This window comes from Miniopterus schreibersii (genome assembly GCF_964146895.1).
Source record: "Miniopterus schreibersii genome assembly, chromosome: 12".
Taxonomy (NCBI): Eukaryota; Metazoa; Chordata; class Mammalia; order Chiroptera; family Miniopteridae; genus Miniopterus; species Miniopterus schreibersii.
The window spans coordinates 59,555,835-59,570,458 of NC_138112.1; the positions used below are offsets into that span (position 1 = coordinate 59,555,835).

General features: G+C 40.5%; 1 protein-coding gene and 1 pseudogene across 16 annotated transcripts in view; one reads left to right on the top strand and one right to left on the bottom strand.

Moving 5' to 3' along the window:
* Nucleotides 1-594: 594 nt before the first annotated feature.
* Nucleotides 595-14,624, bottom strand: part of LRRC4C (leucine rich repeat containing 4C) — an 834,219-nt gene continuing 820,189 nt past the window's right edge. For 11 of the 15 annotated variants that reach the window (XM_081155249.1, XM_081155240.1, XM_081155239.1 and 8 more), the window contains one exon: nucleotides 595-3,257. In XM_081155249.1, coding sequence (XP_081011375.1) covers nucleotides 1,293-3,215 — 1,923 coding nt within the window. In that variant the 5' untranslated portion in view covers nucleotides 3,216-3,257 and the 3' untranslated portion in view covers nucleotides 595-1,292. Of the gene's footprint in view, nucleotides 3,258-4,419; nucleotides 4,573-14,624 lie in introns of all 15 variants that reach the window. The other 4 variants (XM_081155247.1, XM_081155246.1, XM_081155252.1 and 1 more) reach the window with 1 other exon arrangement.
* On the top strand, nucleotides 7,282-8,307 carry LOC308564403 (heterogeneous nuclear ribonucleoprotein A1-like; annotated as a pseudogene). The gene is made up of 2 exons: nucleotides 7,282-7,891; nucleotides 8,048-8,307. The product of its transcript is annotated as a heterogeneous nuclear ribonucleoprotein A1-like (transcript).

Genomic DNA, 14,624 nt, shown 5'->3' on the forward strand with positions numbered 1-14,624 from the left:
GGGTCATGATTTGTAGTCTTTCACATAACAGCAAAACTAGAGCTGCCCCCCCAATCATGAGCTGATATTTCTTTAATCACAAGATCATGAGTGATTCAAGGGCAGGAACCAGGTCTTGTCAATTGTGTGCCTACACTAAAATCAGTGTTTTACACACAGTAGGTCTTTAATAATTATTGTTGAATGGGACTGAATTTGTTGACACTCAGCACCAAAAATGATTTTTCAACTTGAATAATTTAAATACCTTTGCATTCAGTGGTCATACTTTGTCAAGCCAGCAGAATTTTATGAGATGGTAAGTAGATTATACTACACTTTCTTCCAAGTGTAATTAAATTTACTTCACAAAAACATGATTTTTAATCTGAGCACTCAAAAAGGGTGACCCTATTAGAGGGAAAAATACTACAGCATCCTTGAGTATATAGATCCAAAACTAAAGTCAACCTAATGAAACAGGACCCCATGGAGACTGATGCTGTGACTGAAAAATACTATCGTATTTTCTTTCTCAGAAAGTAGAAAACTGGATCACTTTCAAGTTTCTCACATTAGAGCCATTCTACAAATGAGCTGTGTCGAGGTACAGAAAAAACCAACAATATTTTATTTATAATCTTATTTTTAGCGTTTGAAACTACAAATTCTGGTTCTAGAGTTGTTTAAAAGGTCATGGGTTTTATAGATGCTCATATGTAAATTAATCTGTTGTTTGCTTTCCCCCCTCCCCTTTTTCCCCCCTTTTCCATTGACTGGTCCTCTTCCTAAATACAGAACAGGCCATTACATGAAAAATATAAGATCTTGCATTATATTCCTCATTCTCTCTTAAAAATCTATTTCTAATATTGCATTCCCCATTGGACTACTTCATAAGGGTGTGAGGGGGAAAATGAAAGAGGGGGAAAAATAAAGAAAGACAAAATAGACTGGATCTCACCACTAGAATTCACCATAAAAATCTCAAAGTGTAACAGAATTCTTACAAAATTTCCTAGACTGTATACTGTAGGGATTTGAGATCTCCTATGAAAAATATGGCAGTCGGGGATGGCAGGGACAGGATGTGGGAAAACGGTAAATAAGTGCAGCAAAAACAGGTTCTGAGGAATACACATAATTTTGTCTGCTTTAGATCACAATAGAATTTTTAATAAATAAATTTCTTTTCTTTTTTGTTTTTTTTTTTTGTAAAGACACTTTTTTTTTTGAAACAGTAGATTTAGCCCAGTCATTTGTGTCATTATTAATAAACTGTCCTTTTGTTCTGTTTGTTTTCTGTAACTGTTTTAGATTTGAGTCTCTTGTACATTGTCTTTAGAGTTCATTCGGATCAATAACGGTTCATGCACTGAACTGTGTATTGAATTTATTGTGTTAACTGTTGTTGTGTGGTTGAAGGGAGATTTGTAAGAGTTATAGTGATTTAGGTGCTCATGCTCGATAGCAGGCATGGGCAGGTGGCTTTCCATGGGTGTGTCTCCTGTGATCTCATCGTCCACATTGATGATTTCAACAGTCCTTGTGGGGGCGTGATGGTTCTGCCTATGGTGCTGCTTCCTCATCTTGTAGAAAATGACCAGCATCACTGCAGCCATGAGGGTGATGGCCACAAAACAGCCAATGATGATTTTGGTAGTCTTCATGACCTCATCAATTCCTGGGATCCCACTGTTTATATCAGTCACCGGGATGGTGAATGTTTTTTCCGTTGACCTTGTGCTCTGTGGCATGAGAGAAGTGGTCACATTGGTGGTTTCCCAGTCAGTCACTGGGGTGGGCCCCACGTGGTTTTCTGTGGTCCGTGCCTCATCCTGAGAAGGTTCCATAGTCTCTACTGTGACAGTTGAAAAGTAAGTAAAAGGAGTAGTGGTTGCTGCAGTAACATTCAGGGTGGCTGAAGCAGTGGTATTTCCAACAGAATTACTCACCATACATGTGTACATGCCTGTATCTTGCACGGTTACATTTGTGAAATTTAACGTGCCATCACTGAGCACAGCTATCCTCACTTTGTAAGCCCCGTGTGTCATGACCGTTCCATTCGGAGTAATCCAGGACACGGAGGTCAGGGATGTGGAGGCCCGACACTTCAGCTCAGCTGCCATGCCTTCAGTGACATTGAGGTCTGCTGGGGGCTCCACAATTACAGGGGCATAGCATGTGAAATAATTCTGGTCAAGCTCCCCAATGTACCTCCCTTTCAGATTGGGAGGAGTGTTACACCGGGCACAACAGGCGGTGTTGGAGGGTGCCATGTCTTTTATCCACCAGCTGAGCCACAGTATGTCACAGTTGCAGTTCCAAGGGTTGTGATGTAAGTGTATCCGTTCTAGGTGATGCAAGGGCGTGAAGAGGTCATGAGGCAGTAATGTTAGATTGTTGTGTGCCAGGTTGATCTCCACTAGGGACTGAAGGTTGTCAAAGGCATTCCGTTCAATCACTTGAATCTGGGACTGTATCATCCACAGTTTTTGAAGGTGCATCAACCCCTGGAAAGAGCCAGGCCTGATGGCAGACAAGTGATTCCCAGAAAGATCCAGCTCATCTAGCTTTATGAGCGGTGTGAGGTTAGGGATTTCCCGGAGGTTGCACATGGCAAGGTTCAAATACCTCAAGTTGGAGAGACCTTCAAAGGCACCTTCTGAGATGTATGAAAGCCTTTTTAATTCCCCTAAGTCTAGCCGTCGCAAAGAGGGGATTCTATTAAAAGCATAAGAAGGGATACTTTCAATGGGGTTGTTTCGCAACCAGAGTTCCTTCAGCTTAGACAAATATACAAAAGCTCCATTCGGGATGGTAGTAAGACGATTGTCAAAGAGTTCCAGAGTGTTGAGGTTCGCCAGGCCATTGAAGGCCCCAATTTCAATTGTTCTAATATGATTCCTGCTCAACTGTAGGATTTCCAGGTGCCTCAAGTGCTTGAAGCTGTTCACTTTGATGATCTGGATTTGGTTCTCATGGAGGTTCAGCAGCCGAGTGTTTGTGGAAATGCCATCAGGAACCTCTCGTAGGTTTTTCCGAACACAAATCACCTTGCTGAACTGGTTGCTGCAGGAGCAGACAGAAGGGCAGGTTTGAGCCCGCACCAGACCAGCCACCACGAGAAGTTGAAGAGCCAGCAGCACCACAAGCAGGGGGTCAAATAGGGCCCTGTTAAACCTAGGACCTATCATTATCTGCTGTGGATGTAAGGTCATCTTGTTCAACATTCATAATTTATCTGGTGTTGGTCCTTCTGGAGTTCAAATAGTCTGCAATATAATGAGAGCAAAAGAGAGTATTAGATCTCTTCCAAAATGTCTTTCTGGGACAATGTCAGTGACACAGTGTATCAGCTAAAGCCATCATTTCTCAAACTAGGAAAACAACAAATCTAATGTTCCTTATTGAGTAATGAATCATATTTTTAGAAAAATGTTTCTGCACTTTAAATTAGCAGCCATCCACAGCCCATATTCCATCAGATGTGCAATCCCAGAGAAATGGGAGAATGCAGCGGAGGCCCTTAATAGTGATAACTAACCACTGTAAGCCGAATGCATGAGGACATATGAGATGTACCCTGCCATTAGATTCACTGTCTAATCAAACTGGAAGAGTTCAGAAAATAGAATCTGGGGGCCAAACCCAACAAGCTAAAAGATCCCTTGCAAAATTTATAATAGCTTACATTTTATTTGGGGTTATTCTATGTGTCGGGCACCATGGGCTATAGACTTCACAAGCAATCCTATCCAGGAATGGCTACATACTTTGCGGGGCTCAGTGCAAAATGAAAATATGGATGCCCTGTTAATAATTATTAAGAATTTTAAATCAGTTATAAGAGAGCATTAAGCCAAGCATAGACCCTTCTGAGAATGGGGCCCTTTGCAATTGTACAGGTTACCTGCCTGATCCTATCCAATCCTTTATTTCTCTGATGTAGAAACTGTTATATTCTTCATTTCCAAGATGAAGAAATTTATCATAGAAGTAACATACATGAATTCACAGGGCTAGTAACAACAGAGCCAGGGCTCAGATGTTCATCCAATTGGTCCAAAAGTGTATGATTTCAAACACTCCACAAAAAGAAATATATATATTTCTTTCATAATTAATTTCTTTAGAAAACTTTTCCTTTGATGATCTCAGCTATAAACACTGGCAACTTAACATATGGTCCCTGTGAAGATTCACTGAAACAGTGACCTGCACAACTGCACATAAACTTCTAGAGAGTCTCATATACAAAAACGCATTATAATATAGCCAACCACTACCTACAGGCAGACATACCACAAATTAAATCATTTCCCATAAAGTGCAATATTTATTTACAGAAAATATTTTAGTATAACAGGACTATTACATGTCTTGTGACTCTATTCTTATTTTTAAGTAGACTTTAAGAGAAATAAAATAACTCACTCTTTGCATCTCTTCCATGGCAAGGAGGCATCCAAAGAAACTTGAGTTACCCAGTATATGCCCCACTCCACTGGTGTACCATGGATTGGGCAACTGTGTAATGGCTTCTCCCAAATCTCTCATTTCAATAAACAGTGACTCTTCTATGAATCTCTTGGAAAGAAAAAAAAAGGGGAGGGGGGCAAGGAGCTGACCACAGTCCAGTTCAAAAAGGCACTAATTTAGTAATTATTACGTGTTGCTTTGGGGAAGTTAACTTATGCCCTCCATGGTTCAATCTCCTCACTTGCAAAATGCAAGCGATAATGTTAAATTCCCCTTAGTGTTGTTGTGAGGAGAAAATTAGTGAACGTAGATACAGAGTTTAGAATAATGCCTCCCACACTGTAAGAACTCAATACACGTTAGATGTTGTGGTTACTATTAATACTGTTTTCGTCGTTGCCTTTAGCCAGACTTAGTAAAATGTCTGGGCATATAAAGCAGAAGAACATAAACCTTATCCCTAAGCAAATTATAATTAAAAAGGTGAAAAACAGGCAATTCGATGAGGTGCAATAATAAACATATGCTATAGGCTTTTGTTAGGACTGTCCCAAAGTCTATGTAACGTTGCTGTCTCATAATAAACAACATATAATAAATATTTAATGCATATTAAAATAAAATGATGGGACACTCAGTTTCTTCTCATATAAGGTAGAAGTTACAATAATATTTGTTATTCAAAGTTGTGGTGAGGTTTAACTGGCATGATCAGGAGCGTGCTATCAATAAAACATGCAAACATGACATTACTATGAATTGCAGAGTACAGATGCCTGTTCTCTTTCAATTCCCAGGCTGTTTTATTTTCTACTTCTAGCTTACTTCAAGGTCTTTTTGCTATTGCAATTAATGAGATTTCCCATAAATCGGTCATAAGTAACAATTTATGAATTATAACTGGTTGAAAGCTGATTTATAACCTACAGCAAATAATGCTTGGTACACGCACTGCATCGAATGAACTACTATCAACAAAAGGTTTTCTACTTTGAAATCTCAATTATGTTACTTTACATCAAAAGCCACGTTTCAACATCTCTTTCATAAGATGTTTTTATCACATCAAAAGGAAATCAATTTAAAGGTACGCACTGTCCATTACAATGTCATCTGGCAGCATTTATTTACAAATGGATCTGTATGGGTTTTGAATTAAACTATAATACTTTTAGCCTGGTCCCAGAGGATATCTTGATTTTGTCAACAGACCTTTCTTTTTTCTTTATTCATGCTTCACTGCACTGAGACACCCAGGAGGAGCTGAGTACCAGAGAGTAGTTAATGGGGATGCCTGACTTAGCACAGCATCATTGCTAAGTCAGCATGACCTGTCTAGACATTAGAACTAGTTTGGAAGCAGGGTAGGAGAAAGATACATTTAGTGAAACACAGCCACTCAACCCCCCTCCCCCAACAGACACCCACACTCACACTCATTTGCAACAGCAACAAACCTCCCAAAACACTTGAGTACCAAAACCATTTACCACACTCAGCCCTGACGCTGAGGCCTCCAAACCACACCTAACCAAGGACATCAACATGAGTTTGCTCTTCCACTGTCTTTAGAAGCATCTCTATCTTCTTCTGGGACTCCCCTGCCAAAGCAGATGGCTTGTTTCATTGCCCTTATGGGAACTGACCCAGATCTATCACCTCTCATGGAAAGCATCCATGGAGGCCTGTGCTCTAAGATTTTTTGAATCCATCAGGGCTCCTTGCTGTGTTCTCCAATCCTGCACTGCTGTACCATAACTCTTACGAAGTCCTAATCAAGTTCTCACGTTGGAAAGCCACCCTAAGATCAAACTTCCAGTTCTCATTAGATTCTGGCCTCTTCTTTGCCACTTCTCTCAGAAACTCCTTAATCTTTGGTGGGGTGGGGTTCTCCCTCACCCCGGAGAGCAATAAACTCAGCACTGTCTTATGAACAGGTTGTGCTGGTGATGTTTAGGGAGTTAGCTTTTTACAACACTACAGGTGGGTTATTTACTTAAAATGTGCTTGAACCTTGATATCTCTCTCTCTCTCTCCATAATTGTTGCCTAATCAATGTCTTACTCCCTTGCTCTTTCCCAAGAAAACTTTGTTCAGGATAATTCACTCCCATCTTTTAAAAAAAATCACAAAAATATATGATGGGCTTTGGGAGAGGCTGATGGAGCAGTGATGGGTAAATAGAGTTTGGTTTAAGCTAGGACTGGGCAAACTTTTCTGTAAAGGGCCACAGAGTAAATATTTCAGGCTTTGCAGGCCATATGGTATTCTTTTTGTAACTGCTCAACTCTGCCATTATAGCTTGAAAGTAGCTATAGAAAAAAGATAAATGAATGGGTATGGCTGTGTTCCAATTAAACTATGCATGGGCACCGAAATTTGAAATACATAATTTGAATTTCATAATTTTCACATCTCAAAAAGTTATTGCTAAATTTTTTTTCAACTATTTAAAAATTCAAAACTATTCTTAGCTCACAGAACGTACAAAAACGTGGTGGGCTGACTTTTGGACTATAATTTGCTGAGCTCTTTTCTAAACAAACTTTGGCTTTCCTATTGCCAGAGACAGGTTAGGTCTGGACATGCGACACAATTCAGCCAATGAGATATGAGGGGAAATCAAAGAAAGGGTCTGGGAAAAAATTTTTCTTCCACAAATAAGAAACATGGGGAAGTAGTAGTTCTTGGGAAGATCTGTTCGTTAGGTCACTCCTTTCTGCTGGTGGATGCCACTGAGTAAGCATCATTGAAGTCTCCCCTCCCACAGTCTTCATGTCTAAGTCAGAGACTTCCAAAGAGCTGGGACAGCTCACAGACTATGTGGTGATGAGAGATCCAAAGACCAAGTGCTCCAGAGGCTTTGGGTTTGTCACGATGCCACTATGGAAGAGGTGGATGCAGCCATGAATGCAGGGCCACACGAGGTGGATGGAAGAGCTGTGGAACCAGAGAAGGCCGCCTCTAAAGATTCTCAAAGACCTGATGCCCACTTAACTGTGAAAAATATTTTTGTCTGTAGTATTGAGAAGGACACTGAAGAACATCACCTAAGAGATTATTTGAACACTATGGGGAAATTGAAATGATTAAAATCATGACTGATCAAGAGAGAGGCTTTGCTTTTGTAACCTTGGATGACCATGACTCTCTAGACAAGATTGTCATTCAGAAATACCATACTGTGACTGACCACAACAGTGAAGTAAGGAAAGCCCTGTCTAAACAAGAGTTGGCTAGTGCTTCATTCAGCCAAAGAAGTCAGTGTGGTTCTGGAAACTTTGGAGGTGGTTGTGGAGGTGGTTTCGGTGGGAATGACAACTTTGGTCATGGAGGAAACTTCAGTAATCAAGGTGGTTTTGGAGACAGCCATGGTAGTGGTGGATAGGGTGGCAGTGGGGATGGCTTAATGGATTTGGTAATGGTGGTGGTTATGGAGGGAGCAGCCCTGGTTACTCTGGAAGAAGCAGAGGCTATGGAAGTGGTGGCCAGGCTTATGGACTCCAGGGTGGTGGCCATGGCAGGAATGTCAGCTATGACAATATAACAACGGAGGAGGCAGAGGCAGCTTTGACAGTGGTAGTGGAAGCGGTTTTGGAGGTGGTGGAAGCTATAATGACTTTGGCAATTACAACAATCAATCTTTACATTTTGGACCCATGAAAGGAGGAAACTTTGGAGGCAGAAGCTCTGGCCCCTATGGTGGTGGAGGCCAATACTTTGCCAAACCATGAAACCAAGGTGGCTATTGTTCCAACGGCAGCAGTAGCTATGGTAATAGCAGAAAGTTTTCATTGCTGCCAGGAAACAAAGATTAGCAGGAGAGGAGAGCCAGAGAAGTGACAGGGAAGCTACAGGTTATAAGAAATTCATGAACTCAGCCAAGCAGAGTGGTAGCAGGGCCTAACTGCTACAAAGATGACCATGTTTCAGGCAATACTCATGTGAATGGGCAAAAAACTTGAGGACTGTATTTGTGACTAATTATATAGCAAGTTATTTTAGTTTCTATTTTGTGGAAAGTGAAAAGCTTTCCAACAAAGTGTTTTTGTTTGTTTTTAAAATATGTTGTATTGATTTTAGCGAGGGAGGAAGGGAGAGGGAGAAAGAGAGAATCATCCATTGGTTGCTTCACAAAACACTCTGATCAGGGATCGAACCCACAACCTGGGTATGTGCCCTCACCAGGAATTGGACCAGCAACCTTTTGGCACATGAGACAACACTCAACCAACTGAGCCACACCAGGCAGGGCTTCAACAAAGGGTTTTAATGTAGATTTTTTTTTTCTTTTTTGCAACCATACTTATTGCTAAATGTAATAGTCTGATCATGATGCTGAATAAATATGTCTTTAACAAAAATCAAAAACAAACATGCAAACAAAAAAGTACTTCTTTCTTCTGCTTCTGGATAACCTTGTGAGGATAAGATGCCTGGAGTTCCTGCAGCCATCCTGTGGCCAAGAGGGGAGGCAGCCCGAGGACAAGGCTGATATACGTCAAGGAAGAAAAATGACAAGAGGGAAAGAACAGGCATTCTTAATATTGTGATAGGTAGCTGAATTCATTAATCCTGTAGTTGTCTTTCCTCTGTATTTTCTTATTATGTAAAATAACCAATTCCTTACAGTACAAACAGTTATTTTTCCTGGTTACTTATAGTCCCGCCTATCCTGATACTTTCATATTCATTCTTTTCTCTCCCTCTCTTCTCTCTCCCTGTATCTTTTTCCTCTTTTCATCTCCCTCTTCCTCTAACCAAAAGCAAAGTAAAGGCAAATAAGGCAGCAGAAAAATTCTGATTTCTTATACCATTATAAATCTGAGCTCTATCAAAGGAAACTAATATGAGCAACAAGATTTGCTTCTAAGAAAGGTGAGGCCCATCCCCATCATGCTAAGAAGGCTTTCTGTTGCAGTCATTTCTCTGGATATCTCTTTAAATTTAAAAAAAAAAAAGTTCGAATTTACAGGAAAAGAAAAATACAAAAAATTAAATACCACTTCTCCAAATCAAATTCATCATACAAATATTTCCTAATATAGTTCTTTTTTTCCCATCTGAAACTCAATTTTGCAAATCTATTGAGCTTTCTCCACCCCTTATTGCGGGAGTATGTCGTTCTGCAGCTTTTCAGAGAAAATAAAATTTTTGTAAATATGCCCAGGGCTTACCCTCTAGGTAAATGCAATGGAAATGATACAACATTGAAAGGGCCGTAACCCAGGGACTCAACCTGTCAAGTCAAAAGCAGGATCTTTGGCTAACCACACGGGTCTTGCACTGTTTCTAGAAAATGTTAGGATTTTAAGAAATTGAGATCAGGATAAAAACATCTGGATGTGCCTTTTCATTCTTCTAGAAGACTTATGCAGTTTATAGTACAAGAATAAGCATGTTTAATATTTAGAGGTGACGACATTACAATATCATTAAATGAGAAAAAGCAATGAGTAGAGAGAGGATGAGTAGGAAGAAAAGTAGGAAGGAAAAGACAACACCATGCAGCCAACATGTTGCTATGTTCTGGAGAGTATAAGACAAGGATTATAAAAGAGCTAAACTGGCCAGGTCTTCTAGAACTTCACAATCTTGCCGGAGCTATAATATAAATATGTAGGTACATATAAACAATAAAAAGTGTACATGTCTGTCTCTAGGCACTAATTCAAAGCAATGTATTCAATGCCTAAATGCCATGAAGCATAGTCAGAAATCAAAATAGACGCAGATAATCAGGGAAAGTTTTAAGAGGGAAGGTGGTGGTGGAGGTGTAAAAGCAGAGGCGTAGGAGCCTGACATAGTAAGAAAGCTGGCTTAATGGAAGCAGGGGGCTTACGCGGCGGAATTTAGACAGTTAAGTTGACCCAGTTGAAGGGCACTGAACGCCTGGTAGAATAATTTGGATTTGTGGCAATAAAGAGACTTAAGAAGAAACTCCAAGTTCTGAAGCAGGAAAGGACATGATGAGAACATTGTTTTAGGAAGAAGCTGCCCTTATGTGTGAAACAAATTGGAGAGAGAAGACTGGTTGATGGAAAAGTCAGAAGACTTTAATAATCGATATCCCTCAGGTTACTTTAGAACTAAGTGGAACTGATCTTCAATCTGATTATCTGACTACTGAGAAGTATATAGGTTCAAATTAACCAGGGTAGTTGAAATTCTGCAGAGTATAAAATACCACTAAAGGCAAAATTAGCTTCTGTATGTGATCACATTAAAAAAATCAAAATCAAAACAGTGTATTAGTTTCAGGTGTACAATATAAATAAAACAATTTTAAAAAATAACACACAGATGAGGGGAGAGGGTAAAGGGGAGAAAATGGGGGACATCTGCAATACTTTCAACAATAAAATAAATTCTTAAAAAAAGGTCTAATAAAGGCAATCGTCCAAAACAAAGGGGAAGTGTGTTCTAACAAAGTGAATTTTTATCTCAGATAAAATTAAAATCAGTGTACACAGATTTTATCATTTCACAAACTCTGGTGGGCAAATCAGGAAGGAGGTGTATCTGATTTCTAGTGCTGCTCATGTCTACTCTATAAACTACACACCAAGGACTACTAAACATACATTTAGTTTGGGCTCCCGGATGACATCCTATATTTTCCAACTTGGAACACGTTGAAGCATAGAAAGCACCCCCCGCCCCCAAGTCTATGTTAGCAAACTGAGAGGAACAAAAGCCAGATTTCAGATAAAATGAGGAGGGCTGGAGGGTTGACTTAGGATTATCGACTGTTTGATCTTTGGTAAATTTGTCTCTGGGTTGTGCCACCACATCAGTAGTTAATGTTTAAACTTCTAACTTTCTTGTCTTCCCTTCAACATATCCTCTGACAAAAGTAGGCTGAGCTCATCAAAAAAAGGTGAAAATTCCAGGGTTAGTTAAATCTGCTGGAAGCGACCAGATAAAGAATCCAAGGACTGCAACTAAGAAACTGGTCTGCACAAGAAAGATTCAAGACAGGGTGAAAACTCCTTGGTGTTTGACAAACTTTTCTTCATTATCTAAAAGTCACTCCAGGGGTGGAGATTTAATATTAGAACGAAACATGCAATGTATAGCCAGGCATATTCCAAGCATGTCTGGAAACCGCGCATGCTTCCCTGCAATTTCAAGAAGTCTCCACACTTTTCTAAAAACTTCACCCCTGAACCCACCTACCTTCCCCCAACCCTTTAAGACTTTCCTAACTTTCCAAAATCCAAAAGAAGGGATCTTTAGGCCATATGTGCCTCCTTCATTCTCTGATGAAGAAGACATTTTCTGATCTGCTTTACCAAATATAGTCTCGTTCTGATGGTGTGAATGACACCGGACAGAAGGAACTCGATCTGAGGTCTCTGACCTGCAGGGGTCAGTGACAAAAATTGGCCTTCTCAGAGCGGCACCTTCTGCACTTTCCATAAGTGGGAGTGATGACAATAACATTAATAATTAGACATTGAGAGGATTGTGTTCACTAAATGTCAAGCATATACTGAAAGCAAATCCCCAAACCTTCCCCTGCATCCGGATGAACGCCACTGTGACACACCCAGTTGCTCCAAGCAGAAACGTGAGGATCTTTCTTGACTTTTCTTATTTACATCCAGTAGGACACTATTCATCTGACTCTACTACTAAAATGTGACTGGATCCATCTACTTCTCTTTGTTGCCCATTTCTAGACCAAGTGGTCTTCATGTCTAACTTGGACACTGACGTACTCTCTTGCAGGTTTCTCCACGTTTGCAACCACCTTACTGCAGTCAGTTCCTCATACAGCAATTGGTGGTTTAAATGTCTAGATATGTCCATGTCATTCTTCAGTTCAAATGTTCCTGTTAGTTCTATACCCTTTTAGGGCAAAATGCAAACTGTTTTGTCATCTAACAAATGATGGCCTGACACCCGCCAACTTCTCTTACATTTCAACTTCCTCCACCCCCCTTCTGTCTTCAAGCACCCTGGACTTCCTCCATTCCTTAAAACACTCCAAGCTTTCCCCAAGACCTCTGCCTGAGGGTGCCCTCTGCCTGGAGCACGTGTCCTTTGACCTTTGTGTGGTTGGTTTTCCTTGTCATTCAGGGTTCCCTTTAAATTTTACTTTCTCAGAAAATTCTTCCTTGATCAGGCGGCCCAAAGTAGCCCTTCTGTCACCATCAGTCGCATCATCGTATTTAATTTTCACCTTAGCACTTATCATCATTTGGTATCTTCTCATATACTTGATGTTCTCTTACTGCCTATCTCATCTGAATGGGATGTTAAGTCCCGTGAAGCAGAGACTTGTCTCCCTAATTCATTGGTATTCACCTAGAGGAAAATACTCAACAAACATTTGTTAAATGCGTGAATGAATGAACGAATGGGCGTCCACGCAGACAGGAGCAGCTTCTAGACAGTTAAAGCTGTGAATCCATTGAGGACCTAAATGATGTTACGTACACTAATTGATCCCTGGCATCTAGTAGAGTTCAACTCATGTAGCAGAAATGTCATTAATTTCTGGACCAATGCTTGTCCACTTTTTAGTTATTTTCACAGAAATCCTCCTTACAAAGAAAAGCTAAAGAGCAATATAAAGGTCACTTTGTTGTCTCCTTGCTCTCTCTTTTTTTTGTTTGTTTATTACACAAAAAGTTTTCCTGTTTCTCTTAATCTGTTATCATCAATAGCAGCCCTGTTTGAAGCTTGGCCAAACAATGCCCTCTGCTGTACGTGCCTAAAAATAACACGATTGCCTTGAAAATTCCAAGGTGGACGATGCAAAAGCTGTTTTCATGATTTGCTTCTTTACAGGGACTTCAGGGCCAGGGAGGTTTGACTCAGCTTTCCAGTCATCCCCATGGATATAACCCTTGGAGCACACAGAACAAGAATCGTCACGGAAGGAGAGTCACATCATCTCCAAATGCCCTTGAAAACTGATCATCACACTCCTGCCTCCGAACTCGTTTGAACCAGTAATTAGGAAAGCCAGGAATGAGAAAGATCTGATTCCTTTGCCAGGATCCAAAGGAAGGACTTGGAATAGGCGAGGACCTGGGGTAGGCGGCGGCAGCTCCAGCTCTGCCTTAGCAACAGAAAGTGAAATCTACTTCATGTTAGAAAAGCAGGCCCAGAAACACAGCCAACCACTTGGCAAAGCTAAAATAAAATTAATTTGTTGTTTTTTTTTTCCCCTGCTCGTTTAGCCTCATGGGAGGCAGGAGGGAAAAGCATACCTGGCTCGAAGATTCTGGCTGCTTATGAATCCTTTTGATCATATGCACATTTTGGGGTTGATTATTTATGAAGACATGAAATATAGATGACTGCCTTGTTTTTCAAACGAGAGGGTAGGATTTAAGGAGTTCAGGGATATGTCTGTATTTTTATGATAGCTGCTGCTGTGTTGGTTTAGCGAAATGCATCACCAAAGAAAGCCTAAAACCTCAAGCTCCGCACACCGCTTGCTATTTCATACTTCAGGAGATGAAATCAGACTGGCCCAATGATCAGAAATGTGCTGGTTTGTAACAAGGCCTGCATTCTCCTTTGGACTAACATTTTTGATTCTGGGGCCCTACCAAAGTGTAAAAATGTCTCTCTCCTTCCTTTCTGCTCTTTTTCTGAGGTTCAGGGCCACCAAATGATTAATATAGGATATCTTTACATGCAACATTGGGTTTTTTGTTTTATACTTTTCCTGGGCAGGGTTGGGGGGAGGTCTTCAAAGTAACTCATTGTATATTTAGTGTAACAACACACAGGGAACTAGACAATCACAGTTTGGGAAAACATATCCCACCAATAGTTCCTCAGTGCTCATAGAATGCAGCCTAAATCCCTTACTGCCTCTACCCACTAGATGCCAGTAGCACCCCCAGTTATGGCAATCTACACTGTCTCTAGACATTAGCAAACGTTCCGGGGGGGCGGGAGGAATTGTACCCTCCTGATAATCGCTGCCTTATATGTATGACATGCAGGACACCGTGATGCTGCGCCATATTGCTTTCCCACTCTTATGTCCCACGGTTCCTCACAATACAGTCTAGGTTGCAAGATGTTTCTGATTTTAAAAATATACCCCCTACTTTTCTTCTTCAGAGCCTTGCTCCCATTTTTCCCATGGCCTGGAATGTCCTACTCTGATAATTCTTTCAAAATTGTACCCA